Genomic DNA, 23,169 nt, shown 5'->3' with positions numbered 1-23,169 from the left:
ATTGTCCTGCAAAACATTTAGGGAATGGCGAGCCTTAGACGAATGCGCAATTCCTTCTGCCCAGTCTATATCTGGATAATTAAAATTTCCCATTATAATGACATTTCCCATCCTTGCCGCCATTTCGAGCTGTGATAGGAGGTCCGCCTTCCCCTCCACCCTCTGGTTAGGGGGCTTATAGAATATGCCCAGTATTATTTTCCCCTTGATTTCCTCCCTTTGGAGTCATGCTGCTCAGACCGATGCTGCATCCATCTATGAATCAAACAAAAAAAAAAAAAAATCCATACATCTCATTTAATGACTTTTTGGACCTGGCAGCTCATTTATATAATTACCTCGAGAGCAATGATTTTTCTATTTAAAAAAAATATTTGGACTTCAGTACTCAAACCAAAGTACCCACATTATCACCATTTGTTGCAAATCTGAGTATGGTCAATTGAATTTTTCAGGGTACTACTATTATAATATATATATATATATATATATATATATATATATATATATATATATATATATATATATATATACTGTTTATAAATTAGTATATATAACATATATACAGTGTATATATATAAATTAGTATATATTATATATTATATATATATAATATATATATATATATATATATATATATATATATATATATATATTATATATACTGTATATATATATATATATATATATATATATATATATTATACTATTTATAAAATTCAACATTTAATTAATGAGATTCTATATATAAAAGAATACACATTGCAAAGCATAAAAACCTTTGGTACACGCTCCTGCTTATATGTCATTTAACGCCATGTTGTAATATAAGTAATGCTTTTAAAGGTAAACATCATCTTACAATATTCCTGCAGGTGCATTCATTTTACAATGACAACAATAGTGAAGGAATAATTGAGAAATTACTTTTTACTTCATTGAACATTTCAGTTTCATCAGGAGAAATGGTTGGTGACTCATCTACTATATAATATAGACAATGACATACAGAATTCCATATATAGTGTATACATACTGTATATTTTTTCTTTCTATCAAATCTATTAACTATACAAGTATGTACCCACTATGTATGGAAATCTGTGTTTCATTGACTATTTTATATTGTAGATTGGTCACCAATCATTTCTCCTAATGAATTTGATATATTCAATGAAACACGTAAAGTTGTTGTTCAATTGATCAATGCACCTAAAGATTACTCAACCCCCCCCCCAAAAAAATAAAATAAATAAAAACAAACAGTATATTTTTTCTGAAAGTAGCAAATACAATGGTGGCAGTTCCAAGTTGTTATGTCATGTGATATTAGTTTATCAAGCACAACATTTTATAAACAATACATTAAAGTTAAAGTTGTTGTTAAGCCACTTATATAAAGTCATCTAATCCCCTCTGTAATATAACAATAAGGGTCCCTATGCCTGTGTTATAGAAAAAAATATGCTGAACTGTACCTAAATCAGAGCGGCTCCCGGTGCTCAGTTGACCCCTCGGCTCTCTCCTTTGCCCTGCTGACAGCTCCAGTGGGCGGGGTTGAGCACTGCCGCTGACGTCAGCTGGACAGGAGGGGAAGAAAGGAGAGAGAGAGAGCCAAGCGGTCACATGATCGCCTGGGAGCTGCTCGGATTTAGGAACAGATCGCAATTGTTTTCTACAACACAGGCACAGGGGCACTTATTGTTATATTACAGAGGGGATTAGATGATTTTAAATAAATATGAGAGCAGCAGGAGGGGAGGGGGCAGGCACTGACGAGCAGTCAGGCAGGGAGTGGGGAGAGAGGATAGAGGAGGGCTGTAGCTGATGGAGGCACGTAAAATGACCACGGTGTCAGGGCTCAGAAGCCATGATATACCGTAGTCAGTGTATAGGGGAAGGGTAGAAACCTGCCGGTATCAGCCAGGTTTTTTACATGATGCAAGGGACCAAATTACACAGCACAAGCACTGTGCTGTATAACTTGCTTTAAGAGAACAGGATCTTTTTTTTTTTTTTAGGGTAACAAATGCTTTAAATCTAGGCCCACAAATGCAAGACATGAACCACTTTCTGAGAAAAGGAAAAAAAAGAGGTTGTGCCAAAATGGAAATACCCAACCCTTATGTCACAAGTTAGCCTGCAGTTTTTGCTTGTATACTCTTATCTCTTTGCTGCAGTGTTTCAACCTTGCTTCTTTTCACATTTGTGGTTTGGCTGTGCTCATCTATGGGCGTTGTCTGCTACTCTGTGGGCTTTTATTTTCTGTCCCTTCCATCACTTCCTGGCCCACCTCCTAGTTGGCTTGTCTATAAGACATGCTCAGTGTAACCCTCATTGCCTGAGCAACTTCACAGATCTCTGAGCTCCCATTTGCATACCCCTTGACTACTGAGTCTTATTAACTGTGTACCGACCCTGGCTTCATTTACCATCTGTGATTGTTTACTACATGCCCTGAAATCGGCTCGTCCCCTGGATATCCTTTCATCTGCTGCTTGTTCTCTGCACACGCCAGTGGTCTCCGCATCCTCAGCTGGGCCTACCTGGGGGCCGCGACCTGGTTATAGCTTTCTGCAAGTCTAACCCCACCATCAGGGGCTCTGGTGAAGAAGCAGGCTGGGGCTTAGACTCCGCACCCTGGGGAATCCTGAGCTGACAATCTACAAGAGCTCACTACCACAGACTCCTGACACCTTAACATTGTACATGACCGGAAAATAGGGTCAAACTTTGATATTCTAAATTTTCTATATGCAACAACTGAAAAACCCCTACATGTCATCAGTTTAAGCATGAATAATGGCCCCAGAAGTATTACTCTCACTCCAGCTTGTATTGCGGTATGTATGAGTTTTTGATGTTTCCATGGGTAGGTGCCCTCAACACATCTGTTTACGTTTGCATGTGTGCGAGGATGGGGGGATGAAGGCTCAATTTGTTTTTAAGGGATTTAAATGCTTGGGTGTAACTTTATTTTGTTACATTTTTTATTTTCATTAACTTAACTTTTTATCACCTAAGGGAAAAAAGTCCCTTATGTAATACTATTTTGCTACCACACGTTCTCTTTAATGAGACATCAGGGGTCTTTTAGAACCCTAATGTCTCACCCGCCCTTCATTTAAGCAATGAAGCATAGATCATGACAGAGGAAACTGGAAGTGATTTATTACACATTGCTCCTGGATTCTTTCTATAAAGAAGACCAGGGAATGTCTGATCCTGGGCCCAAAAATGGGAGTGCTGAGCCCTGGAAAACATGGCGGAGTCATTCACGGAGAAGGGGGGAGTATATGTTTCATGGTTTCCAGGAAAAGTGGATGTGTTCCAACTTACTTCCATCTGACCCCGGACACATGGCTTTTCAGATTGACACTCATTGGGGTTGATTTACTAAAACTGGAGAGTTTAAAAATCTGGTGTAGCTCTGCATTGTAGCCAATCAGCTTCCGGGTTTTCTTTAGCAAAGCTTATTTCAGCAAGCTAAAGTTAGAAGCTGATTGGCTACCATGCACAGCTGCACCACATTTTGCACTCTCCAGTTTTAGTAAATGAACCCCTTTGTGTGTGTGTAACCCCCCCCCCCCCATATGACATATATTAGAGGCAGCAAAGGGCTAAAGCTCATTTCTCATGTTCCAGTTTGATTTTGCATTCCCCAACAATGCCAAATCTCCCAATTTTCACAAAAATTTCTGGGGGAAAAAAACTCTCAGTTTTGCTATTCCCTACTGTCAGTACCAAGTAGCAGGGGCTGACTGGCAACCTTCGGCCCAGGGGGCAAATATAAACCATAAGCCCATGGTGCAGTGACTTGGCATTGCTCCCACTATCCCTCCTCCTCCTCCTGACCCCCATTTAAGGGTGAAGCTCCGCTCCAGGTACTCTTTACTCACTGGCCGAATCTGGGTTCCTGACCTGGCAGCACGGGGTGGTTGGGGGGAGCTGGGACAGCTTGATCAGGGCTGGCTGGGGGAGGAGAGTCTCCAGTGGTGCATGGAACTGGACTCTGTTCAGACACAGTTTACACCATCCATGCTGGGAGGGAGGCCTGTGCTTTGTCCTTGTCTTCATCCCACACTCAGTAGGTCAGCGGTGGAGACTTTTTACCCCTCTTCACCAGGAATACTTTAGGCACGTCTGTGGCAGAAGTGGTGCAGCCCTTGGGGCTTTAGAGCAGCCCCGGGGGGGGGGGCAGTCCCCTGACCCAGTCCTCCCCTGCTAAGTAGGAAGAAAAACCTATGTAATTTGCAGATATCGCTGCCCATTAATAGGACCTTCTAATGTATCACAGGTTCCAAGCAGGTGCTGTAAATGATTGTTATCTTTGTTCATATCTCCAAGGATCCAATGTACATGTAAAGATGAAAACAGAAATGGAGCACATATAGACTGGCTGAGATGTCAAGCTTGTCACAGAGTTGGATGAAAATTGCGAGTTATCAAAAGGTCAACAGCTCCATGATAACCTACAGCTGATAAAGCCGAGTAAACAAAGAATGAGTCAAGGGAGCCAGACAACTGATCTGCAGCTACCTGGAAACTGGTGTCACTTGTAAGGGACAGTGCTGCAACACAACAATACAACAAGGGAAGCAGAAGATACCTTCACTCTCGATACTGGTTGCTATATAACAGAACCTCTGTGTTAGATGTTGAGCATTTGACAGCTCAGTGTTTACACTCGGCTTGGCAACAAGCATGACATCTCAGCCTGCTTAATTCAGTCCTTCTGCCTCATTCTGAGGAATCCCTCATCCCAGTTCTTTGAAGCTGCACAGCACGTTTGGGTTCAGTTTCTATTCCATTTGAACTATAAAAAAAAAAAAAAAACTCAGAGTACCGCTTCTTCTGCACCCTGATAAAGGACCATGGACCCTAGAAACATGGTAATTTAGTGGAGTTTTTGCATCGCCCTACACACAGTCAGTCCCCCTGTAGTCTCTATACTCATGGCTTCTCCAGTGTCCACCCCAGATTTTCCAATGTTATTGCTGTCCCTCCCATTGCCAGCTTCTTCATCAGAGTACAACTGCATCTGTTTTGGAACATGGTATTTCTCTGGATGAGCAGCTTTTGGTGATAAGCATCACATGTACACACATGTATGTATATATACACCTACACACATATAGGTGTGATAGGAGCGGAGCCATATGCCTGTTAATTATTTCATTAGCGCAAGCATAGTGTTCTGCTATTTTCACACCTATATGTGTGTAGGTGTATATATACATACATGTGTGTGTGTGTATATATACCCCTATACAGAAGTTCAGATGTCATGCCTGCCTCCAAAGACCGCAAAAAAAGGCCCAAAATAACACATCTGGGCGCTTTTTTTTGGCGCAGGCGTTTTTTTTGGGCATTTTTTGGGGGTCTTTGGAGGCAGGCAAAACATCTGAACTTTTGTATAGGGGTATATATACACACATATTAAAAAAGAATAGCGCGCAAATGCAAAAGAAATTACTACCAAATCTGAAGAGAGTCCATAAATAAAAATGGGGGTTTGGTCCCACCATATGGCCATATCGTGCTCAAGCCCACTACTGCGTCAAAGTACCCCATTATCAGTGGGTCCTACACTATCCATGAAAAAGAGATGAAACCAGCCCTTCTAACCCTTGGAGATAACACTCCTTGCTGGGGAAGATGTGCAAATGCACTACAGGGGACTCCTCCCATATCCACTCGATGGTGGACACTGATTGAGTACAGGTGTGTGTGGGGGGTGGGGAGGGCTGCTCAACCTCGATAGTCTGGTCAGACCGAATACATAATAAACAGGCAAAAAATTTGGGGGAGCATACCCATGTATTTCCAAAGCTGCTGCAGCTATGAACCAAAAGACATGTATATTAAAAAAGAATAGCGCGCAAATGCAAAAGAAATTACTACCAAATCTGAAGAGAGTCCATAAATAAAAATGGGGTACTTTGACGCAGTAGTGGGCTTGAGCACGATATGGCCATATGGTGGGACCAAACCCCCATTTTTATTTATGGACTCTCTTCAGATTTGGTAGTAATTTCTTTTGCATTTGCGCGCTATTCTTTTTTAATATACATGTCTTTTGGTTCATAGCTGCAGCAGCTTTGGAAATACATGGGTATGCTCCCCCAAATTTTTTGCCTGTATATATACACACATACTTATATGTATTTATACACTTACACACATATAGGTGTGATAGGAGCGGAGCCATATGGGTGTTAATTATTTCATTAGCGCAAGCATAGGATTCTGCTACTTTCACACCTATATGTGTGTATGTGTATATATACATATAAGTGTGTGTGTATATATACCCCTACACAGAAGTACAGATGTTATGCCTGCCTCCAAAGAAGTCCAAAAAATGCCCAAAATAACGCCAGCTACAAAAACGCCCAAGTGTGTTTTTGCAGCAGGCGTTTTTTTTTGGGCATTTTTTGGGGGTCTTCAGAGGCAGGCAAAACATCTGTACTTCTGTGTAGGGGTATATATACACACACACTTATATGTATTTTACACATACACAGAGTTGTATAAAGTACTCGAAACCCATACTTGAGTAAAAGTACAAATGCTCGATCAAAAAGTGACTTGAGTAGAAGTACTAAAGTATTCAACATTTTTTGTACTTAAGTACTGCAAGTCGTTTTTTTAAAAATGTTGCTACTCAAGTACTAAAAGTAAAAGTACCAGTAGTTTTGAAAAAAAAATTGCTACTCAAGTACTGAAAGTAAAAGTACAAGTACTGTGTTATGTAGTTATTAAAGAAAGAAGTCAAAAGTTTGAACATCATATTGTTTTTTATTATTTCAAATGCAGCTTTTATTTATACATACAGTAGCATTTATTTTCGTATGCGCTGATAATACACATGTTTTGAGCTCCATGAAACCTGCCATCTACTGTTCTGGCAGTGGTAATTTTTATAATTGTAACGAGTAACTATGCAGCACAAAAAAAAATATCGGAGTAGAAGTATTGAAATCATTGAAAAAATGTAGTGGAGTAAAAGTGGAAGTAGTAGAAAAAATTCTAGGAAAGTACAGATACCGCCTTTCAGTACTTAAGTACAGTAGTGAAGTAGTTCTACTTAGTTACTATACATCTCTGCACATACACATATATAGGTGTGATAGCAGAGAAGCCATATGGGTGTTAATTATTTCATTAGCGCAAGTATAGTGTTCTGCTACTTTCACACCTATATATGTGTATATATACATATAAGTGTGTGTGTATATATACCCCTGCACAGAAGTACAGATGTTATGCCTGCCTCCAATAACCCCCAAAAAATGCCCAAAAAAAAACGCTTGCTACAAAACCGGCAAGGTGTGAAAATAGCGGAGCCATATCCCTGTTCTATATTAATTCTAATACAAACAACCTTTTTTTCTGGTTCTGGACATGCTACAGAGCTGAAACTTCACATGTACACTTTTTTAGACCCCCCCCCCCCCCCCCCAGACACTAAATCCAAAGAAATCTAATTTTTTTTATTTTTTTTTTTATTTTTTCAATAATTGGCTCTCTATCAAAAATGACAATTTTTAAGAACTTTTTTTTGTGTGATTAATAGTCCCTGGGGCATGACCCAGAACCCTAGGCACTTTTTGGGGGCATTTATTGGGTTTTAGGGCTTCAAAATGGTGTTTTTTGATTACTGAAGTTCGGGTCCCATTGATTTCAATGGGGTTCTGAAATCCGGGCCGAACTTTCGGGATGTTCGGGTGTTCTGGTCGAACCGAACTTTTGAAAAGTTCGATCATCCCTAGTAGACAACAGGCTTGGCAGTGGCATGCAATGCCAAGCCGCTGCAAGCAATGCCAACAGAATACTAGGATGTATAAAAAAGGGGATTTACTTCAGAAATAAAGAGATTATTCTCCCGCTCTACAAGACTCTGGTCCGGCCACATCTGGAGTATGCTGTCCAGTTCTGGGCACCGGTCCTCAGGAAGGATGTGCTGGAACTGGAAAGAGTCCAGAGAAGGGCAACAAAAATAATTAGGGGAATGGAGGACATCAGCTATGAGGAAAGGCTACAAGCACTGAACTTATTCTCTCTGGAGAAGAGACGATTGAGGGGGGATATGATATCAATGTACAAATACTGTACTGGAAACCTTAGCATATGGAAAAACCTATTCAGAGAAAGGAGATACAATAAGACACGTGGCCACTCACTAAAACTAGAGGAAAAACGGCTTAACCTTAAAATACGTAAGGAGTTCTTCACTGTCAGAGCAGTAAGGATGTGGAATTCTCTTCCACAAGCAGTGGTATCAGCAGGGAGCATTGATAGTTTCAAAAAACTATTAGATGGGCACCTTAAAGACCACAACATACAGGGGTATGCAATGTACGGTTGACAGCAAACACACACACACATCATAGGTTGAACTGGATGGACTGATGTCTTTTTTCAACCTCACAAACTATGTAACTAAGGCAACAAAGCAGTGGCTCAAGAAGAAGCACATTAAGGTCATGGAGTGGCCTAGCCAGTCTCCAGGCCTTAATCCTATTGAAAATTTCCGGAGGGAGCTAAAACTTCGAGTTGCCAAGCGACAGCCAAAAAACCTTAAGGATTTAAAGAAGAACTGTAAAGAAGAGTGGACCAAAATCCCTCCTGAGATGTGAGCAAACCTGGTCACCAACTACAAGAATCGTCTGACCTCTGTGCTTACCAATAAGGGTTTCTCCACCAAGTCATGTTTTGCTTAGGGATCAAATACTTATTTCATTTACTGAACTGCAACTTAATTTATAGCATTTGTTTTATGTGTTTTTTTCTGGATTTTTGGTTGATATTCTGTCTCTATCATTTAACCACTTGCTGCCCGCCCACCATCAAATGATGGCGGATTGGTGCGGCTCTCGTTCTGGGATGACGTCATATGACGGCACCCCAGAACAGCCTCTTTCGGGCGCGCAGTGTGGCGATCATGGCCGTGCCATGTTGCTAGGACACGCGCGATCCCGATGTTGGTAAAGAGCCAATGATGTGGCTCTTTACCCATGTGATCAGATGTGTCCAATCACAGCTGGTCACATGTAAATGAGGAAGTTCCATTTATCGGCTCTCCTCACCTCACACTGTCAGAGTGTGTGGCGAGGAGAGGCGATCAGCAGCTCCTCCTCAAAGGGGAGTCTAAGACAGGTAATCAGGGCACTGATCATCAGTTAAAAAAGCAGTGCCCATCAGTGCCCACAGTGCCCACCATCAGTGCCCACAATCAGAGCCCATAGTGCTGCTGGTCAGTGCCCATCAGTGCCTGCTCATCTGTGCTGCCCATCAGTGCCGCCCGTCAGTGCCACCTATCAGTTCCTATCAGTGCCACCTCTCAGTGTCCATCAGTGCCACCTATCAGTGCTCATCAGTGCCACCTATTAGTACCTCCTCATCAGTGCCCATAAGTACCACCTCATCAGTGCCCATAAGTGCCACCCATCAGTGCCACCTATCAGTGCCCATCAGTGCCACCTATCAGTGCCCATCAGTGCCACCTATTAGTACCTCCTCATCAGTGCCACCTCATCAGTGCCCATAAGTACCACCTCATCAGTGCCCATCAGGGCCGCTTCAAAAATTACTAAAATTACAAAAATGACTTGTTTTCAAAATTCACTGACAGAAAATAAGAAACGTTTTTCTTTTTTTTTTTTAGTAAGAAAAAAAAAAAAAAAACCTAGCGGTGAATAAATACCACCCAAAGAAAGCTCTATTTGTGTGAAAAAAAATGATAAAAATGTCATATGGGTACAGTGTAGCATGACCGCGCAATTGTCATTAAAAGTGTAACAGCGCTAAAAGCTGAAAATTGGCCTGGGAAGGAAGGGGGTGAAAGGGTCCTGTATTGAAGTGGTAAAATACACCCAGAAAAAATATTATAGACCCTTCATTTCTTTGTAAGTGGGCAAATTTACATAATCTGCATGGGATCAAATATCGCCCCCCCCCCCCCCCCCACACGGGATTTGCTATAATATTGTTTTATTCACTATTTATTTTCCCATAAAACTGGAGTTACCCTTTAAAGGCTTTGTTCTGCATATAGAAGTTTGCCAATATATTGGTTTTATGTGTCTGCCCTGTGTACCGGTAACCTGATTACCAATTCCTGGATCCGGTCCTTCTGCATTTGCTTGTCTCTCTGTTTCATTGTAACCATCACCTTCAGTTATGGATCTTCCTGCTGGTCCTGTACTGCCACCTTCCTGATAGTAAAGCAATTGCAGACCAAGCCTTTCTGTGTCGTTATCTTCGCCAAAACATTCTTTTCATAACCCTTGCTGCTGATCTTAACTCAATGTAACTTTGGGTTACCTTTTTTTTTTTACTATTAAATAAAAACTCTCAAACATCAACCAATGACACACACTAATAAACAAAGATAATAAAAGTATACTAAAGAATAAAAATCAGCGCATAAATTCTAAAAATGGTGAACCATAGGTATCTAAAAATCAATATTTAAAATAATCAATAATTTCAAAATCAGTAATATCAATCAAACAACCTTCAGATAAAGGAAACGAAAGTGCTAAAGTGTAAGTGAATAAATATAATAAAAGAAGAGATCCTCAATATGCTGAATCAATAGCACTTGAATAAGTATCCTGTGCAAAGTGAAAGCTGTGAGCAAATCAATGATAAAGGATACTGATCCAATATTCAGCAAGAGAAGAAGAAAAAATATTTAAATGGAAATTAAAAAAAAATAAAAAAATATTTTTTTTTTCAAATACAGTGCCCTATGAAGAGTGAACCCTATCAAACTCTTCAATTGCAAAAAAATTGCAGTGAATCAATGAAAAGTGACAAATGTGGTCATCGTGAAAGAATAAAAGTGCAGAAATTAAGAAAAAATATGAAAAATATATAAGGTGCCCTATGAAGGGTGAACCACAAAATTGTATTATTTTTTTTTTATTTTCCATTTAAATATTTTTTCTTCTTCTCTTCTTGCTGAATATTGGATCAGTACCCTTTATCATTGATTTGCTCACAGCTTTCACTTTGCACAGGATACTTATTCAAGTGCTATTGATTCAGCATATTGAGGATCTCTTCTTTTATTATATTTATTCACTTACACTTTAGCACTTTCGTTTCCTTTATCTGAAGGTTGTTTGATTGATATTACTAATTTTGAAATTATTGATTATTTTAAATATTGATTTTTAGATACCTGTGGTTCACCATTTTTAGAATTTCCGCGCTGATTTGTATTCTTTAGTATATTTTATTGTATGTGGGGACACTACAGAATTGGCTGCGGATTTCTAGGTGCTCCATTGTTCTACACTGGTACCTCCTCCTTGTTTCCGTTCCCTTCTCTTCATTTGGTAGCGCATAGATTCATCTCTACATATAAAAGATAATAAAAGGAATTTTCTTAAACTTATTGGATAAAAAATCTCAAATATCAACCAATTACACACAAAATGTGAAAAGAAGATAAGAGAAAGGACAAAAAAAAAAAAAAACACTTTATCAGCAATTTAGATTTTTAACTGTATTTTTTTAAAATATCCTGTTGAAAAAAACTCCCTCATGTATCAACCAATTACGCATACTGTACATAAAATATGCAAAGAAAATAAGAAAAAAGACAAAAAAAGTACTCTTTTTGGCTATTTTTAATTTTTCATTTAATTACCTATTGAAAAAAAACCTTCAACTATCAACTAATTACACAAACCATGCAAAGAAAATAAGAAAAATGGAAAAAAAAAAAAAAACACTTTTTTGGCTATTTAGATTGCATTTGTTTAAGAACCATCAATTATCAACCAAATATACACACTGAAGACTTTAAAACAAAAAGCCCTTCTTTTTGGCTATTTAGATTTTTTTTTTGCTGTTAATCACATCATGTGTAACCATAATCAGGCATTGTGCAACAAAAACAATACTGAATACATGAGGAAAACATTAATAACATTGTGAGCTTTTTTTTTTTTTTTTTTTTTTTTTTAGGCTGGGTGGTGGTATTGCACCTCCTGTGAGAATATTGGATTAGACAGCAAAAAAAAAAAAAAAATATATATATATATATAAATACTAAAAATATATTATAGCATCACATATAGTGCTGTTGATTTGTGGATATAGATATCAGAAACATTTATAGCCCCTCATGAAAGATTATAATCATGACTGCCATGGAAAAAAATGTCACGTGATCACTGGTTGCATGCTTCTATTGGGTATATACAGTATACACTATATTGTCAAAAGTATTGGGACACCTGCCTTTAGACCCACATGAACTTTAATGGCATCCCAGTCTTAGTCCGTAGGGTTCAATATTGAGTTGGCCCACCCTTTACAGCTATAACAGCTTCAACTCTTCTGGGAAGGCCGTCCACAAGGTTTAGGAGTGTCTATGGGAATGTTTGACCATTCTTCCAGAAGCGCATTTTGTGAGGTCAGGCACTGATTTTGGGCGAGAAGGCCTGGCTCGCAGTCTCCGCTCTAATTCATCCCAAAGGTGTTCCATCAGGTTGAGGTCAGGACTCTGTGCAGGCCAGCCAAGTTCCTCCACCCCAAACTCACTCATCCATGTCATTATGGACCTTGCTTTTTGCACTGGTTCAAATCATTTGGTGGAGGGGGGATTATGGTGTGGGGTTGTTTTTCAGGGGTTGGGGTTGGCCCCTTAGTTCCAGTGAAGGGAACTCTTAAGGCGTCAGCATACCAAGACATTTTGGACAATTTCATGCTCCCAACTTTGTGGGAACAGTTTGGGGATGGCCCCCTCCTGTTCCAACATGACTGCGGACCAGTGCATAAAGCAAGGTCCATAAAGACATGGATGAGTGAGTTTGGGGTGGAGGAACTTGGCTGGCCTGTACAGAGTCCTGACCTCAACCTGAAAGAACACCTTTGGGAGGAATTAGAGTGTGGGCTGTGAGCCAGGCCTTCATGTCTACATCAGTGCCTGACCTCACAATTGCGCTTCTGGAAGAATGGTCAAACATTCCCATAGACACTCCTAAACCTTGTGGACGGCCTTCCCAGAAGAGATGAAGCTGTTATAGCTGCAAAGGGTGGGCCAACTCAATATTGAACCCTACGGACTTAGACTAGGATACCATTAAAGTTCATGTTTGTGTAAAGGCAGGCGTCCCAATACTTTTGGTAATATAGTATATATATTGTTTGGCACAGCACAGCTACTTCACATATTGTATTATTCTGTTTCTTTTTTTATTTGACTGACTGTATATCGAGGATAGCATGGTAATATAACCGGTTATGAATTTAGAGCATGAGTTGCATGATTCAGGGACAATGCTGATGCCTTGTGGAGGGCTACTGGACATTATTGCCACCCAAATTGAATGGGAATTCCCCAAACCCCAGCCCCCCTCACACCAAGTGTTCTTTCACCACTCATGGTGATTATGATCATGGCTGGTATGTGAAAAAAAAAAAACATAAAACCCAACAATTATGTATTTTGTTCTTATAAATATTTAAAAAACACAAAAAGGGGTCAAAATAAAAATGGTTGCACTTTAAACACTGGTTGCATGCCTCTGTTACTGACACACCTGTCACCTATACACAGTACATCATGCCAATCTGTCTGCCATCTTCCACCACCACCTTCCCCGGTGGTACGGAGTGCTGGGTGACCGGCTGGGATACAAGATATTATGGAGGTGAGTCCATGAAACGATAAAAAAGTGATTCCCTGCTTGGAAACCATGTCTGTCATTTACATCCAATACATCATGTTAAAGCGGAGTTCCGGCCTCGGACATGATTTTTTAATAAAAATACCCCCGGGACAGTCAGGGCTAGTGCATTCCACAATGGATAGCCTCTGAACTGTCCCGGGTCGCACTTACCTTTTAGAAGAAATACTTAATTGAAAATTTCTTCTCCAGCACTGCCATCTCAGGTGTGGGCAGCTGAAGCCGGAGCGTCCTCTTCGTGTCCTCTGTGACGTCGGAGTCCCAGAATACCCTGCACCGGCCCCGCTCGTCACTTCCAGAGCAGGCGCGACGTCCCTGCACAGCTTCTGGGCATGCCTAGAAGCTGTTTAGCAGGGAATGACACGCCTGCACCTGAAGTGACGAGCGGGGCCGGTGCAGGCGCATTGATTCCTGGGAGCGATGACGTTCAGCTCCCAGGAATCAATGCAAGGAGGAAGTGACGGCGCGGGCCACAGCCACAGAGGGAGGAAGTGGAAGAAAGGTGAGTATATTTTCTTCAATATCAAGGTAAGTAAACAAAAAAATTGCGATTATCCATTTCCTTTTCAGGTGACACTCACCAAGCGGATGGCCCAAAGTCGATTTTGAGGCCGGAACTCCACTTTAATTAGAGATGGGTGACTCTGTCTGCATTAGGGGTCCAGTCATGTTGGAAATCCATGAAACTTAAACTTAGAAGTGAATCCTACTGAGGTCTAAGGATGAGAAGGGGTACAAATCTTGATACTACATTCTGGCCATATTCAAGCCTAATAGGAGCCTATTATTCTTGCATTGTGTAATCGTATGGTATATAAGTCAGGCTTCAGTTACCACATCATTTGGCTTTTATGAGGAGGGGTTTCCCCTTGAATAACATCAGACATATTGGATCTACATTGTTACATAGGTGGTAAGAATGTATAAAGACATTGGTCCATCTAGTTCAACCTGTGTGGGTGTGTGTGTAAGCATTATTTCCCTATCATTTCCCATCTCCTGGAATATTATGTTCAATAAGATGCCCATCTAAGAAATTTGTGAAATTAGCAATGTTACCCACTGCAACCACCGAAAGTGGAAGGAAGTAAAAACCCCTTACATGGTTTAAGGTTGAACCTTTTCTCGTCCAACTTAATTGAGTGGCCACGTGTCTTCATGAGTGACCTGAGACTGAATAGTTTCCTCACAATTCTGGAAATCACCATTGACATATTTGTATATTGCTATCATATCCCCTCTTCAGTGTCACTGGGGGAATACTTTTAATGCTTGGAGTTGTTCCTCAGAACTGAGATCCTCCAACCCCATGTATTAGCTTTGTTGCCCTTCTCTGAACTCTTCCTAGTTTCAGTTCATTCTTCCGGATGACTGGAGACCAGAACTGGATGGCATACTCAAGGCGTGGCTGAACCAGAGTTTTGTAAAGTGGTAGAATTTAAAATTTTATCTCTGGAGTAAATATATTTTTTAATGCATGCTAATATTCTGCTGGCCTTCCTTGCTTCAGCTTGGCATTGCATGCTATTGTTGAGTCTGTCATCTGCTAGGACCTCCAAATCCTTTTTAATCCTTAATTCACCCAGAGGGTCTCCCCTAGCGTGTAGCTTGTGTTCATATTTTTAGCTCCCAGTCCCAAGTGCATTACACATTTACCTACATTGAACCTCATTTGCCATATGCTTGCCCACTCCTCCCATTTATTGAGGTCTTCCTGGAGAGTGGTATATCTTGTTGTGAAGTTGTTACCCTGCTTAACCTTGTAACAACAACAGACACTGAGATTGAACTAGTTATACCAACCTCTATATCATTTATTAACAAGTTAAACAGAATTGGTCCCAGGAGTTCCTGGGTACCCCACTTATAACTGCAAACCATTCATTATTTATCTTTCCCCTTGGGTGCCCCCCTGCAACCAGTGTTCTGTCCAGGTACATATATTATCTTTGATACCAAAAGACCTGAATATGCGTTTATGGGGTAATGTGTCAAAAGCTTTAGCCAAATCTAGATACACAATTCCACAGGCCTTCCCAAAGCAAACTGCACTCCTGTGATACACAGGAGAAGTACAGCCAAACAAGCTTTGGCTGTACTTCTCCTTTAACTTGCCTTGTGCCTCTCTCTGAAACTGCTGCCTGCTAAAGTTGTTTACATTGTGTGCATGGCGTCTGTAAAATATTTCTGGTTATTGTCTCTGAAATACAGCTGCATCTCATAAAATTAGAATATCATAAAAACGTTAATTTATTTCAGTAATTCAATTCAAAAAGTGACCTCATTTATTTTATATAGATGTGTTACACACAGAGTGATATATTCCAAGCATTTCTTTCTTTTAATTTTGATATTCATGGCTTATAACTTGTGAAAACCCAAAATTCTGTATCTCAGAAATTTAGAATATTACATAAGACCAATAAAAAAAAAAAAGGATTTTTAATACAGAAATGTTGTCTTAGTGAAAAGTCTGTCCATATACAATATAGTATGCACTCAATACTTGGTCGGGGCTCCTTTTGCATGAATTACTGCATCAATGCTGCGTGGTATGGAGGCGATCAGCCTTTGGCACTGCTGAGGTGTTATGGAAGCTCAGGTGTTATGGAAGCTTTGATGCTTTGGCTCGTCCATCTGCATCATTGGGTCTGGTGTCTCTCATCTTCCTCTTGACAATACCCCACAGATTCTCTATGGGGTTTAGGTCAGGCAAGTTTGCTGGCCAATCAAGCACAGTGATACCATGATTATTAAACCACACACCAGGGTCTATATATATATATATATATATATATATATATATATATATATATATATATATACAGGGCTTTTTTCCAGCGGGAACGTGGGGGAACGGCACCTCCAGAACTGACTGTATGTAATAGTAAGGGGTACTGGGGTGTGCTGCAGGGTCTATTGATGCTTGCAGTGAGGGGATCTACTCTAACTGGAGGGGATATATTTTATCAAGGGAGTCTATTGTTGCTGGTGGGGGATCTATTGTTGGTGGGGGTGAGTTCTATGTTACTGGGGGGGTCAGTTTTTGCTGGGAGAGATCTACTGTTGAGGGAGGGGTCGATTGATGCTAGCTGTAGGGAGATCTGTTGTTGCTGCCGGAGTCTATTGTTCCTGGGGGGGGGGGGGGGGGGTTTGTGGTCCATTGTTAGGAGGATCTATTGTTGCTGGCTACAGGGGATCTATTTTACTACGTTTCTTGTTATCACTCCCAAATTATATAAAAATTACTTAGCACCACAAAATGATATTTGGTTCTGTATTGTCTAAAAGGGCAGTATTGGGAGGTGGGTAGGGGATGGAACCAAGGAATGGTGGTAGGGGTGGAACACCAAGGAATGGTGCTCGGAGGTGGGTGGGGGGGTGGGACCAAGGAATGGTGCTCGGAGGGGGGACCAAGGAATGGTGCTCGGAGCGGGGACCAAGGAATGGTGCTCGGAGGTGGGTCGGGCCAGAGAAAAGGAGTACCTCGGAAAGAGGAGAGTTCCTGCACCTATTTTCTGAGAAAAAAAGCCCTGTATATATATATATATATATATATATACACATTATATTATGTTATGTTATATTACATTATATTATATTATATTATATTATATTATATTATATTATATTATATTATATTATATTATATTATATTATATTATATTATATTATATTATATTATATTATACAGGTGTTATGTGCTTAGCACTGAAAAAGGATAACGGGAACTGGTGCTAGCGGCCTCATTTCCAGGTTGTACTTTTCCCCTCCTCCCTCCCCTAATCCTATCTGAGTCTTGTTTATTCCATCAAAAATGTTATAGAAACTATAAGTTATATAAACAAAAAGAGAGATAGAATGACTTTGTATATGGCACATTTTTCTGCCCTTGTAAAGCTATTAAAAACTTTAATAAGCAAAAAAAAGCAATGAGCAAGCTAAACAACCATATAAGAAAATTGCTGCTAGTGGCCTTTCTTCCAAATTGTACTTTGTACCTCTCCTGCCTCCCCTAACCCAACCTGTGTCTTGTCTATCCACTCAGAATTGGTGCAGAACAATATATTTTGTAATAAAAAAAAAAAAAAAAAAAAAGAGTAGAACAGAGAAACTAAGTTATATATGACATGCTCTGCTCTTGCAAAGCAAATAAAAACTTTATAAGAAATAAAAAAGAATGACGAAGCTGAAAAGGAACAGAAAATTGTGCTCTTCACAGATTAGTGAGAGAGAGATATCTGCTGAATATCCTCCACTGTGCTGGAATGGGGGTGCTTACTCTACTCATCCTATTAGCCACAGGTAAGTAGCTCACTGAGAAATTCTGCTCTAACCCTAGGTATTAGGGAGGACTACCAATGAAGAAGTTTAACCAAAGAAAATTTGATGGCTCCAATGGGCTGCCCATCATCATTTCTGGGAACTATCTATCTAAGCTTTCCATGCCAACATGAAGATTCCTGAGACCATTGGTAAAGGGGTGAGGGGGGTCCAAACATAATGATTTTTCTGCAAAATTACTAATTCTGCTCTTGGCAAAACTTGACTAAAGTAGGAATTTTGCTCATTGGATTGCTTATGGAAAAGTTTGCTAGAAAATAACTAAAATCTACTGTTTTCTTTTATTTATTTAGAGTGTGCCTTTGTTTGTTGGGGGGGGGGGGGGGTCGGTGAGGGAGTATTCAAGATATTTTAACTTATTAAACTTTTAGCTACCATATCATTTTTTGGCAAACAAGTTTTTCCATTCCTATTTATAATATCTTCAAATGCTGTAAATATTAAATAGAAGGAAGGATTATCATATTGAAATAAGTTTTCAGGATTTCTTTTACAAATTTTTTGAAGAAGAGATTCCATATTTCTATCCCTACCCAGAACATTTGGTCTGGTTTTGGGTACCCCAGTGTAAGACTTAGAAGTCTTGCCAAAGGTTTTGTGATGGACAATTTAATTTAACCAGTTCTGGACCGGAAGGATTTGCTCCCTTAATGACCAGACCATTTTTTCCGATTCTGCGCTGCATTAATTTAACGGACAATTGCGCGGTCGTGCGATGCTGTACCCGAATAAAATTGATGTCCTTTTTTTCTCACAAACAGATCTTTCTTTTGGTGGTATTTGATCGCCTGTGTGATTTTTATTTTTTGCGCTATAAACAAAAAGAGATAAACAATTCTGAAAAAAAAAAAAAATACAATATTTTTCACTTTCTGCTATATAACATTCCCAAAAAAAATTGAAAAATCTATTTTTTTTCATCATTTTAGGCCAATTTGTTTTCTGCTACATATTTTTGCAAACAAAATAGCAATAAGTGTATTTTGATTGGTTTGCGCAAAAGTTATCGCGTCTACAAACTAGGGGGACGATTTATGTCATTTTTATTGTTTTTTTTTTTTACTAGAAATGGCGGCTGTCTGCGATTTTTAGCAGGACTGCAACATTGCGACGGACCCCTAACTGACATTTTTTACACTTTGGGGGGACCAGTGACATTACTACAGTAATCAGTTCTAAAAATATGCACTGTTACTGTAATAATGACACTGGCAGGGAAGGGGTTAACACAGTGGGTGTTCAAGAGGTTAAATGTGAGCCTAGGGGAGTGTTTATAACTGTGGGGGGGGGGGGGTAGACTTTTGAAATGATCATAGAGACCTGTGATCCTATATAGAAGGATTACAGGCGCTCTGTGATCATTCCAGAGAGAAGAACGGTCAGCTGACCGCTCTTCTCTCTCAGCGGGGAGCGATTGCGGGTGTCAGGCGGCAATTGGAGCTGCCGGCCCCGTGCTTCAGGCCCACGCTGCCAAGTGGGGGCGGGAGCAGCAGTTGCGCGACGGGCGTAGAGCTAAGTTGGTTCGCGCAGGAAGGGCTGCCTGTCGCAGTAAAACTGCAGCGGGAGGTCCTTAAGTGGTTAAGCTATACACAGTATCTCACAAAAGTGAGTACACCCCTCACATTTTTGTAAATATTTTATTTTATCTTTTCATGTGACAACACTGAAGAAATGACACTTTGCTACAATGTAAAGTAGTGAGTGTACAGCTTGTATAACAGTGTAAATTTGCTGTCCCCTCAAAATAACTCAACACACAGCCATTAATGTCTAAACCGCTGGCAACAATAGTGAGTACATTCCTAATGGAAAATGTTCAAATTGAGCCCAAAGTGTCAATATTTTATGTGGCCACCATTATTTTCCAGCACTGCCTTAACCCTCTTGGGCATGGAGTTCACCAGAGCTTCACAGGTTGCCACTGGAGTCCTCTTCCACTCCTCCATGATGACATCAAGGAGCTGGTGGATGTTAGAGAGCTTGCACTCCTTCACCTTCTGTTTGAGGATGCCCCACAGATGCGTAATAGGGTTTAGGTCTGGAGACATGCTTGGCCAGTCCATCACCTTTACCCTCAGCTTCTTTAGCAAGGTAATGGACGTCTTGGAGGTGTTGTCTAGGGTCGTTGTCATGTTGGAATACTGCCCTGCGGCCCAGTCTCCGCTAAGAGGGGATCATGCTCTGCTTCAGTATGTCACACTACATGTTGGCATTCATGGTTCCCTCAATGAACTGTAGCTCCCCAGTGCCGGCAGCACTCATGCAGCCCCAGACCATGACACTCCCACCACCATGCTTGACTGTAGGCAAGACACACTTGTCTTTGTACTCCTCAACTGGTTGCCACCACACACGCTTGAAACGATCTGAACCAAATAAGTTTATCTTGGTCTCATCAGACCACAGGACATGGTTCCAGTAATCCATGGCCTTAGTCTGCTTGTCTTCAGCAAACTGTTTGCGGGCTTTCTTGTGCATCATCTTTAGAAGAGGCTTCCTTTTGGGACAACAGCCATGCAGACCAATTTGATGCAGTGTACGGCTTATGGTCTGAACACTGACAGGCTGACCCCCCACCCCTTCAACCTCTGCAGAAATATTGGCAGCCCTCATATGTCGATTTCCCAAAGACAACCTCTAGATATGGAGCTGAGCATGTGCACTCAACTTCTTTGGTCAACCATAGTGAGGCCTGTTCGGAGTGGAACCTGTCCTGTTAATCCGCTGTATGGTCTTGGTCACCGTGCTGCAGCTCAGTCTCAGGGCCTTGGCAATCTTCTTATAGCCTAGGCCATCTTTATGTAGCGCAACAGTTCTTTTTTTCAGATCCTCAGAGACTTCTTTGCCATGAGGTGCCATGTTGAACTTCCAGTGACCAGTATGAGAGAGTGAGAGCGATAACACCAAATTTAACACACCTGCTCCCGAGTCCCCATTCACACCTGAGACCTTGTAACACTAACGAGTCACGTGATATCCGGGAGGGATAATGGTGAATTGGGCCCAAGTTGGACATTTTCACTTAGGGGTGTACTCACTTTTGTTGCCAGCGGTTTATACATTAATGGCTGTGTGTTGAGTTATTTTGAGGGGACAGCAAATTTACACTGTTATACAAGCTGTACACTCACTACTTTACTTTGTAGCAAAGTGTCATTTCTTCAGTCACATAAAAACATATAATAGAATATTTACAAAAATGTGAGGGGTGTACTCACTTTTGTGAGATACTGTATATATATATATATATATATATATATATATATATATATATTTGGGAAAGTCCTTCATAGTGTTGTAGTTGACCAGAGCTCTTGTAATCCTATAGTGTAGAAAACAGAATGTCCTGCTTCTATATCTTGAGGTTCCAAGCACCCAGGCAAAGAATCTTCAACCTCAACCTTGTGATTTTCTTGGGAAGTGTATCTCCATGCAGTCCTTTTCCTGATTTCTGGTTACTGTTGATGCTCTTACAAAGTCAAGTCTCTCGTCAAAAAACCCCAATGCTACACATAGACAAGGCCTCCAAGGAAGCGTTTTTTCAGAGGGTCCAGACCTTAATAAGGATTAAATACCTCAGATTCCTGAAAACCTTCAAGATGACTCTTTGGGTGTCTCTGCTCTGAATGCTATCAAGAGTTTTCAATATACTTTCTCTAATAAAAGTATGTGACTGTTTTGGGACATTAGTGTGTCTCAGGGGACCATCTGGATGGGCTGGTGATTTTCAGGGTTCTGTTTTTCAGGAGAAAAACCATAGAAATGTACCGTATATACTCGACCGACCCGAGTATAAGCCGAGGCCCCTACTTTTACCACAAAAAGATGGGAAAAATGATTGACTCGAGTATAAGCCTAGGGTGAGAATGCAGGGTAGCGGGCATGGTACGGGAGAATGCAGGGTGGCTGGCATGATACAGGAGAATGCAGGGTGGCTGGCATGGTACAGGAGAATGCAGGGTGGCGGGCATGGTACAGGAGAAGACAGGGTGGCAGGCATGGTACAGGAGAATGCCGTGTGGCGGGCATGGTACAGGAGAATGCAGGGTGGCGGGCATGGTACAGGAGAATGTAGGGTGGCTGGCATGATACAGGAGAATGCAGGGGGGCTGGCATGGTACAGGAGAATGCAGGGTGGCGGGCATGGTACAGGAGAATGTAGGGTGGCTGGCATGATACAGGAGAATGCAGGGGGGCTGGCATGGTACAGGAGAATGCAGGGTGGCTGGCATGGTACAGGAGAATGCAGGGTGGCTGGCATGGTACAGGAGAATGCAGGGTGGCAAGCATGGTACAAGAGGATGCGGGGTTGCGGGCATACTAGTGCGGCTGTGTTTCACTTACCTTTTCCAGAGGCGTCTTCATTTTAAAAATGGCGCCGCCCGGCGCCGACACGTCATTGTGCACGCGCCGCCGCGGCGCATGCGAAATGACGTGTCGGCGCCGGGCGGCGCCATTTTTGAATCTTAAACACGTCGGAGCGGCCGGGAACTTTTTTTTTTTTTTTGTTGACTCGAATATAAGCCGTGGGGGATGTTTTCAGCACAAAAAAATGTGCTGAAAAACTCGGCTTATACTCGAGTATATATGGTAGGTGCAATATTCAAACTTCATGAAGAGAGTTGGACTAAGGACGCCATTACATGAAATACATTTTTGTTTTGGCTGTCTATATTTTAGGAATTATATTGCAAAATCCTGGTGAGCAAATTCTAGAATTAAAGGAAAAGTAACACTAACACTGGGAGTTATGTACAGTTAAGCACTGTCACTGTGTAGTAAAGGTGAGCAGAATCATCTGAGCAAAATTGGTTTAGCTGTTCAGTTTTTGTCCATTGCCAATGGACCCACTGGAAGTCAATTAACCTGGAAGACAGAGAACATCTTGTGATGGAAAATAATTACTTTGATTGACAGCACCAGAGTGGAGGTGTGCATTGCAGCATTGGATCTTTTTTATTTGAAACTTTGCCGGGTTAAAAAATGTTTAAAAAGAGGTCTACAATATAGAGTTTTCATTGCTGTTTAGGGTTTTTGATGCTGACTATTATGTGTCCTACTTGGAAAGGCACTGTTTCCTTTCCAATAAGGATCCTCCACTTTGTGGCACTGA

General features: G+C 40.9%; 2 protein-coding genes across 2 annotated transcripts in view; both read left to right on the top strand.

The window, feature by feature from the left end:
* The window catches only part of LOC309558473 (uncharacterized protein), a gene marked incomplete at both ends in the record, with an annotated part of 157,986 nt that overhangs the window by 59,345 nt on the left and 75,472 nt on the right, over window positions 1–23,169 (top strand). The window lies entirely within an intron of this gene.
* LOC309557638 (serine protease 27-like) overlaps window positions 13,589–23,169 on the top strand; it is a gene marked incomplete at both ends in the record, with an annotated part of 29,661 nt that continues 20,080 nt past the window's right edge. The window contains one exon of the mRNA XM_082260429.1: window positions 13,589–13,676. Within this exon, the coding sequence (XP_082116555.1) occupies window positions 13,589–13,676 (88 nt within the window). The remainder of the gene's footprint in view (window positions 13,677–23,169) is intronic.

This window comes from Pelophylax lessonae (assembly GCF_965119305.1).
Source record: "Pelophylax lessonae genome assembly, chromosome: 6".
NCBI classification, from domain to species: domain Eukaryota; kingdom Metazoa; phylum Chordata; class Amphibia; order Anura; family Ranidae; genus Pelophylax; species Pelophylax lessonae.
This window is presented reverse-complemented; position numbering and strand designations above follow the sequence as displayed.